General features: G+C 38.6%; 2 protein-coding genes across 2 annotated transcripts in view; one reads left to right on the forward strand and one right to left on the reverse strand.

Annotated features, from left to right (window-relative positions):
- Positions 1–1064, forward strand: part of exosc1 (exosome component 1) — an 11695-nt gene extending 10631 nt beyond the window's left edge. Inside the window, exon 8 of the mRNA XM_037690196.1 lies at positions 368–1064. Coding sequence (XP_037546124.1) covers positions 368–474 — 107 coding nt within the window. The 3' untranslated portion in view covers positions 475–1064. The remainder of the gene's footprint in view (positions 1–367) is intronic.
- A 1061-nt stretch (positions 1065–2125) lies between these two features.
- knop1 (lysine-rich nucleolar protein 1) overlaps positions 2126–9349 on the reverse strand; it is a 10757-nt gene continuing 3533 nt past the window's right edge. The window contains exons 4-7 of the mRNA XM_037690197.1: positions 5736–6731; positions 5588–5659; positions 3692–3751; positions 2126–2446 (exon numbers count right to left, since the gene is read on the reverse strand). Of these exons, the coding sequence (XP_037546125.1) occupies positions 2141–2446; positions 3692–3751; positions 5588–5659; positions 5736–6689 (1392 nt within the window). The 5' untranslated portion in view covers positions 6690–6731 and the 3' untranslated portion in view covers positions 2126–2140. The remainder of the gene's footprint in view (positions 2447–3691; positions 3752–5587; positions 5660–5735; positions 6732–9349) is intronic.

Genomic DNA, 9349 nt, shown 5'->3' on the forward strand with positions numbered 1-9349 from the left:
AGGATGGATGGATGGATGGATGGATGGATGGATGGATGGATGGATGGAAAAAGACAATATGAACATGCACAAGGTGGTAGGGAGTACTACTACATTCATGATTAACCTATAAATATATGTATACATCCATACACACACATCTAAGCATACATGTATAGTATACATATGTACATGTATATATACATACATGTTACTGTTCTGAAAAGTCTTTAAAAAAAATTCACCTTAAAAGTTCTTGCATTTGACTTTAAGAAAGGTGATTAAGGAATAAGGAATTTATTGTTAACAGGAGTCAATTTTTTTATTATACACTGTTGTAATATTTAAATTTGCTCGTGTTATTTCAACCATATGTTCTTTGAACCAGGTGCCCAGATGATTCCCATCAGCTGGTGTGAGATGCAGTGTCCGTGGACACAGGCCAAGGAGTTCAGGAAAGTGGCGCGCGTGCAACCCGAGTATCTGCAGGCATGAGAGCCTAGAAAGTCTTCTCCACACCACTTGGAACACACAACTTCTTCCTTCATCAAGACCCCCGCGCCCTCAGCCGTAGTGTCTGGGTGACATGTAATCCATTGGCTACTCCTGATTTGATGCGTTGTCTGTAAATAGCTGCTCCGCTGCACATTTTGTCACCGTTTCATTGTGCTCGGTTGAACAGAGATGAGCTGTAAATGCTTTTAGGTTCTTAAAAATGAGTTTATATTTTTTTGCTAACAGAAGTCCTAAGAGCATGTGAGGTAAGTTTCCATTGAAGTCCGTGACTAATTAAAGCAGAAAAGCTGCAGAAAGAGAACTGCACGTTTCTGTCAACGTCCCGCTGATGATAAAGACGTTTATTTTCTTCTCAACAGAGCAGTATTAGAAAGCCCATTGCTAAATCCGACGTTTGATGCAGCTGCTTTGTAAGGAGTATTGAAGTACATGTGATGGTCAAATTCTTGCTTTCCTGCACATAACTGACTGTTTTTGAGCCAACAGTAGGCAAGCTGTAAGTTTCATGTTTATCATAATGAAGCTAATATTTTCTTATTCTTAATAAGTGCAGGAATGAAAATAAAAGACTGTCAAAGTTTCTCTCTGTCTGTTAATTCTTACCGTTTAACCAGTCAAGTATTTTACACCATGTTTTCAGGTTGAGTCTGAAATTTATTTATTTTACTGGCTATTTTTTGCAGTCTTAACTAGTTCTGTTTACTTTTGATGTTTTATTGTTCATATATCCATCTTATTCAAATGAACACTATAACATTTAGTTTTTATAACATTTATACTTAAAAAAAAACACTTAATTTTGTTTTCATATTTTCCCATACAGAACTCTTCAGTTCCTAACAAAACCTTGTTTTGCTTCCAGCTACAGCTCTATTTTTACCTATCATTTTACTACTTTCCTCCAAATTCTTGCTAGCTTTTTGCTACTGTTCTGCTACTTTCAGCTATTGTTCTGCTACTTTCAACTACTGTTCTTTCAGCTATTCTTCTACTTTCAGCCATTCAGCTACGATTCCTACTTTCAGCTATTCTGCTACTTTCAGCTACTCTGCTTTCAGCTACTGTTCTACTTTTATTTAATGTTCTTTCAGCTACTGTTTTACTTTCAGCTATTTTTCTGCTACTTTCAGCTAATGGTCTACTTTCAGCTATTGTTCTGCTACTTGCAGCTACTGTTCTACTACTTTAAGCTATTGTTCTGCTACTTCTTCCTAGTTTTACTTTTGGCCAGCCTTTAGCTCTTTGCTGCTTTTAGCTAGCATTTAGCTCCTTTTAGCATTAACAACTGTTTCAGCTTATTAAGCAGTCATTCAGCACTCTGCATTTTTACAGAAAACACCATTTCTTTGTTTTTTTTTACACCAGTTCAGACAGTAAAACTTTTGGTTTGTTTTTGTAAATGTATTTAAAAAAGCAAAAAAATCTTTAAAGAAGCAGCGTTTTCACACAACAGTGGAACGTGTGCTCGTTTTTTCACTACGCGTTACTAAAGTCTAGTTTCTCTACCTACAAACTGAGAGATTCTGTGTACAAAATGGACAACTTGTAATTGGTTCTTATTTACAACATCTGTAAGTTTAATCCTCCAGTGGAGCCAGTGAACAGATTCATTGTTAAAGACATTTTTGTACAAATATCCACCTCATTAGTCGTCGAAGCGAACTGATCGACTGGCGTTGATGTCGATGGAGAACTTCTTGTTAGACGGGCCAGTAAACCCGAGCCCTGCTCCTCTGTTACTGAAGTCCATTCGTCGTGAGTGGGCTCGCTCAAACTCTCCCAGAAGCCCTTGCTGCAGCTGCTGCTGTGCACCCTTCCCCAGTGCCATGTTGCTTCCTCCAGCTGTGGCCACAGCTGGCTGGAAGCCCTTTTTGAAGCCCCCCATCAGCCGCAGGAACTTCTGCTGCTGTTTGGAGCTGTCAAACTGAGCAGTACTCCACTGGCCTAAACCCTGATGAACAGAAACATTGGGAAGAAAAATATTAATATTTGGTGCATTTAGAGGTTTACTTTCATCTTGCACATAAAATCTCAAACTGTATATTTAAAGATACTAAAACGATTACTGTCGTATATTTATGCACTTTCTTAATCCATCTTTACTAAATAGCTTGTTTCATATTTTTATAACAAAGCACTTTACTCAAGATTGCAGAGGTTTACTCGTGGTTCCTAAAAGTAGAATGGAAGGCAGAGTTTTCAGCTATTAGGCTTCATCACTTGTGAAACCAACTTCCAGTTTATTTCATTGTTTGCACAAAAACGAAACAACACACAAAGGAAGAGATTAAAAAAAAAACGTGCAGGTCGTCATAAACACCCAAAACGGGCTTACAGCCCCGCCCCCTTCTAAAATAATAAAGACCAAAAAAATCATAAAAGCTTTGTACATAGCTCAAAATAAATTTCAATCATCCAAAAATGTTCAAATAATAATAAAAAATAGCATAAGTGTGTGTTAAAAAAACTAAACCTTGTTTCAACTTTCTTTTAAATGCAGATAATGTTGCACATGATTCACTTAGTTGTTTTAAACTTAGCTGTTTCTGTCTGACGCAGACTATAGGATTGAGTCTTTCATTTTTTTTGATAAATCCTATAGTTGGGGATAGCTTGGGTTTCTTGAGCTATTCCTTAGTTCTGCTGCGGTAAGCTTAAGACTGGTGGAGGACAAACCGACCACATCTCCCTCTGCTGTCGTCTTTCTCAACCCTTGTTTGTTTTATCAAGTTTTTCTTCCTATAGAAACCACACCTAAACCAGTCACGTGTTTGTCCGTGTCCTTTCCTACCCAGTCTAGGCAGATGGCCACCCACTCTGAGCCTGGTTCTAGTTCTGGAGGTTTCTTTCTGTTAAATGTGCTGCTCAGGACGGGAGATTGCGACAAACTGAATATTTGACGTAATCTGCAGACTTCCTTACACGGAGAACTTTTACTAATTTACATAAAATAATGTCTGAATGTCCTGAGATGACGTTTGTTGAAGTGGTGCGATATAAATAAACAGAATTGATTGAACTGGATTGGATTACAGAGACATGAGCCTAATTAATGTCCTTATCGTTCAACATGTACATCCAACTGGACTGTAGCTCATATTGCACCCATGAATCTGAACAAGTAAAAAAAAAAAAGAAAATTTGACACTAACTTTTTAAGTTAATGAGTGAATTTAGGGAAGGCCACAACACTGACCGTTGGTTTTTGGGGCTGAGAAGCCTCGTCGACCTCCATTTGTAGAGCTTTTCTTCTCTCCTATAACAAACACATTATTGATCTTGAATGCTAAAAAATATTTTACAACAAACTGAACCTTTATTAAAAAAAAAAAAGTATAAATATAAAATGGTACCACTTAAGTGTTATTAAGTAATACATTCAAACTAAACTGTCGAGTTAATACAGATAAAAGATTCAGTGACTGGAATAATTTTTATTTTTTTATTTTTTTATTATTTCACAATTCTTCAACACTTCCAGACATAAAGCAGACTGAACTTCTTTGCTCCAGAGTTTTCAAATTGTCCCAAACAAGAAAACAGATGTGAAATCTTTTCTCAATAATGGTTTGGAGCCAACAATTAGATTTTAGTTGATTTTTAAATTTTATTTAAAACAGAGTCGGTGAATGCAGCTCTTTGGATGGTTTAGAAACTTTTTTGGCCTTTTATCAGGAAGTTATAACTTTCTGTTGTTAGAGCCAAAGCAGAAAGCCACTGATGCATTGTGGACATGAAGGAACACAACTTGTAAAAACTACGGCTCAACAACATTCAGGTCAGAGGGGAAAATAATTTTACTGCAGCAGTCTTCAGGTACAGTAGTCCCTCGCTACTTCGCGGTTCGATTTACGCGAACTCGCTCAATCGCGGTTTGTGAACGCACAGTACATGATACTGTACAAAAAAAATTGTACAGGACTGTCAACTTTAATATCAAGTGATTGGGACAGTACGGGATACTGTACAGTAAAAAGTTTAAAAAATAAAATACTTCAGACAGGTGCCGCCATTTTGTAGTTTTCTCTCAGTAAACCTCCACTGTATTCCTGCTCATAATGACCACATTTCCCAGAAAGCAACAGGGCACTGCCCAGAACTAGAGGGAAATACTAGAGGGAAAGTTTTGATCTGATCGGCGCCCAGCAGATGCAGAGAAGCTGCATCGAACCCACCAATACGGACCAGAACTGGAGCAGAACCAGACCTCCAGACCCATCAGTGAATCTTGAGAACTGGTGGCCCGTCCACGTGGACCTCCAAGTGGGGATGCATCTTAAGTAAAAATGAGAAGCTACTGTACATATAAGTACGTTGTTAAAATTAGTAGGTCTAACCTCCTAGGACCTGACATCCACATTATAGAAACAATGCATGTCTGCAAGAGTTCAGGTCTAAAGAATTAAGAGTTTAGAACATTGCAAGAATGCGGGAAGTGTTTCTAAAGACTTAAAATATGTATTATTTATTTGTTTATTTTTCTTCTTCATTCGGCTGCTCCCTTCTTCAGGGGTCACCACAGCGAGTCGCACGAAGACTTGGCGATTGTTTTTACGTCAGATGTCCTTCCTGACGCAACCAGACCACCGAGCTACCACAGCCCTCTGTGTGGAGCAGAGAGCTGCTGTCTAGGGCGCCCGGGGGAGCAGGTGGTGGGGGTTAAGTGCCTTGCTCAAGGGCCCAGAGTGGGGCAAATGAGGGTGGAGGCAGGTGTGGGTGTTTCACCTTTCCCACGCACATTTTGATGATGTCGGTACTGGGAGTTGAACCAGCAACCTTCCGATCACAGGCCCACTTTCTCTAACCTCTGCACCACCACTCCCTAAAGCCTTAAAATATGTATAAATACTAAAATAAGTGTAACGTCGCTACTTTGCGGAATTTCACTTACTGCGCGGGAGTTTGGAACCGAGCCCCCGCAATAAACGAGGGGCTACTGTATCTGAAGTCTGGATGAGACGCTTGAACAGGTCCCTGAGATGGAAACTAACTGAAGTTCCTTCAGGTCCTTCAAGTGCCAGACAAACATGTAAGTTGTGTATAAACGTCCATTTCCTGATGAGCCGCTGTGCAAGCAAAGCTCTTTGTTTACCTGATTAATGTCGACCTCGTCGGTGTTTCCACTCGTCTCAGACATGAAAACGACGTCCACCGGAGGAACCATCTGCAACAACAACGACCTTTCTCTGACCTTTCAATAAATAGACCCTCTGACAGTAGAATATGACGACGTCTCTCACCTCTGAGTCTTTCTGTTCTTTCACCTTTTTCTTTTTTCTCACACCGGCCTCCGACGCATCATTGATCTCCTGCTCCACTTTAACTTTTGTCCTTTTGTTTTTCTTTCTGTGTGCGTCAGCGGCGTTTGTCACGTTATTTTCACGGCTCTGCACGTCCTCCTCAACATCATGCTCCCGATGCTTAGCTTTTTTCTTCTTCTTCTTCTCCTCTTCTTGCACACTACACGTTTTCTTTTTGCTTTTTGTCTTCGCCTCTGCTTCCTCGTCTTCTGCGATCATTTCTTCGTCTATAAATTTGTCTCTTTTCTTCCTGTGACTTTTGTCTTTTTTCTTCTTGCTTTTCATCTCGGCTGCTTCGTTCTTCACCTCTTTCGTCTTCTTTTTCAATTTTACCTCCTCAACTTCAACCTCCGGTGTTTCTAACGCCACTCCATTTTCCTCTACTTTAGCTTTCCTGTTGCTTTTTGTTTCCGTAACATCTGTAGTTACAGTGTTTCTCTTTTTCTTTTCTGTAACACATCCCTCAGTTTGCTCTAGTTTTTTTAAGTTCTTGTTTTTCTTTCTAATCTCCTTTTCGACAAGTTTTTCCTCTTCTTCTTTATTTGTATTCTCCAATTTGATTTGTTCAGATTTATTTACTTTATTCTTTTTTCTTTTTTCTTTATTTACACCCTCCTGAACATTTTCTACTTCATCCTTCATCTGCTTCTTCTTTTTGCTCACACTCTTCTCTTCCTCATCCATGTCAATGACGTCAAGTTTCCTCTTTTTCTTCTTCTCGTCCTGCTCAACACTTTGATCCCAACATGTCTCTTGTTTCACCGCCCTGTTCACCTTTTTACTTTTTTCTTTTATCACTTCTGTGGTACAGTTTTTACTTTCAGGTTGAGATGTTTGTTCTTTCTTATGCTTCCTCTTCTTTACAAGACTTCCTTCATTGGTCTCCTCCTCCATCTTTGTTTCCTGTAGCCTCTTTATAGCGACAGTTGCGTTTGCCTAGTTCAAAATATTAATAAAACCAATTATAACTTGCAAAAAAACAAAACAACAAGTGTACATTGAAATGCTTGATGTATGATCAGCATGCCTCGGCAGACTTTTTCGAGCAGCTGAAATTTAGGCCTAAAAGCATTCGAAACTAATATGCCTCTACACAGAAGTTGCACAAGAAAAAGGAGTCATAGCATCATGTCCTGACGGTCATAAACAGTTATATATTTAAATGGATTCAACAGGATGAAGTAATCTGTGGTGGTCTATCTGTATAAACAACAACACAGAGTTTCTGAAGGTGCGTGACCAACAGACTGAGCTGTTTTATCAGGCGCACTGCGATGCTTTGAACATTTATGTTTTATGGGTGAAAGAATAAACTTATTATTAATTGATGAATAAATAATTTGATGAATAAACTTGTTTAAAACTGATGATAAAATGATGCGGAAAAACTGGTTCATGCATTTGTCACGTCTAGACTGGACTGTTGCAATGGTTTATTATCTCGGTTTAAAAGTCTTCAGTTGATCCAAAATGCTGCTGCCAGAGTCTTAACTGGAGTTAGTGGGAGAGATCATATCTCTCCAGTTTTAGCTTCTCTCCATTGGCTCCCTGTCAAATCCAGAAATAAATTAAAAATCTTACTTCTGACCTACAAAGCCCTCAACAACCTAGCTCCATCTTATATTTGAGATCTTATTGTTCCATATTTTCCTATCGGAGCACTTCGCTCTGAGCCTGCAGGCTTACTTGTGGTTCCTAGAGTTTCCAAAAGCAGAATGGGAGGAGGATCTTTCAGTTATCAGGCTCCTCTCTTGTGGAACCAACTTCCAGTTTCTGTCCGTGAGGCTGACACATGGTCCAGTTTTAAGACTGGACTTAAAACTTTCCTTTTTGATCATATATATACCCTATAGTTAGGGTTGGCTTGTTATGCTGCTACAGACTTAAGACTACTAGAGGACAAATTGACCTAATTTCCTTAAATTAATTGTTAAAATTGAATAGTTTTCATATGATACCAGTTCTATCTTAACATGTGATTCTTGCCCTGCCATTGTGTATCTGTTCCTCTCAAACCCAGCCAGTTGAAGCAGATGGCCGCTTGTCCTGAGCCTGGTTCTGCTCAAGGTTTCTTCCTCATGAGGGAGTTTTTCCTTTCCACTGTCGCCTTCATGCTTGCTCAAGATGAGAGTCTGCAATGGAGTTAAATTCAAAGCAGTCTGCTCCTCAGATAAATAATGTTAAATTATTATTTTTATATATGAATGTTTCTGTTCAGTGCCCTGGGATTACTTCTATTTTGACTGGGTGTTGTGTAAATAAACTGAATTGAATTGAATTAAAACGTGGCGTGGCATGACGACCCATTGCTCGTGACTTTTTGACATTTGTATTAAACACAGATTTTCATGAATCTTGTCTAGTTCCCAACACATACCAGTTTAAAATGATGCTTGTGCTGCAAGGCTTCCAGCCTCCATGACTTTATGTAATGAACCAGTTTATGTTTACTGGGAGATCAGATTGTAACTTACATACATATATTGTCTGATTTTTGTTTTCTTTCTTGGGATTAGCGTGATATGAACTGTTAAACACGTGAAACACATCAGGCTGGCTCCATGTCTCACTGAGCCGCTCGCTTGTTTCTGATACTTTGTGCAAATTGCACCATTAAAACCCACCACGAATCTGCCCAATGATTTACTTCCTTATGATCAGGTACCAAAGTAGTGACATCACATCGGCACTTGTAAAGCTTCGGACGTTATTGATCACGTGACGTTTGTGCAACGAATCAAGCTCCGGCACAGAGCTTCAGAAACTGTGTAGTTTATTTTGATACATGGCCCGGAGACGGCCCATCACTGCTAAAAGTCAAATTATTAAACGTTAAACATTAATCTGTTACTTACAATTGAAAAAAAAAATTAGTATTAATATATTAAAAACAATCTTGAATGTGTGCCTAAAAGCATTTGGAACCAACGTAGCTTCATCCCCAGGTCGGGAACAATTACAAATTTAAATGGCTGTAATAGGATGAAGTCATCAGGGTAGTTTAAAATGATGGAAGACTAAATACTACTGTAATCAATCAATCCAGCCATCTGAGCTGACCTGACTGAGGAGGGATTTGAACCCGGGTTGTCGGGCAAGTCCTCACTCCTCTCATCCATTCACTGAGAAAGCTAGCAGCGGACGTGCTCGTTGTTTTTGCACGTGAGGCCTGCGCACCTCTTGTCTGTCAGCAGGGCGATTAGTTCTGTTGTTCTAGAGTCAGAACCGTGACTATGGTGGCTGGAGACGGAAGACACACAAACTTAAAAGCTCTGCTCAGATTTTGCTACACATGAATGAACCTCGTGTGAAAAATAAACAGTTAAATAATTATGCAAGTAATTTAAAAATAACTTGCTAATTATATTTTTTATTGTTGAAATAGTCAAATCTTATCTCAAGAATATTATCTAAAAGTCAACCCACTCAACTTTTATCTATTACTTTCAGTGTAAAAGCGACATGATTGAATTTATATTTAAAAAATCTGAAATATCTAAATATAAAATTATTAAATATATATATATATATATATATATATATATATATATATA

This window comes from Nematolebias whitei, chromosome 16 (assembly GCF_014905685.2).
Source record: "Nematolebias whitei isolate Nwh7 chromosome 16, NemWhi1, whole genome shotgun sequence".
NCBI lineage: Eukaryota > Metazoa > Chordata > Actinopteri > Cyprinodontiformes > Rivulidae > Nematolebias > Nematolebias whitei.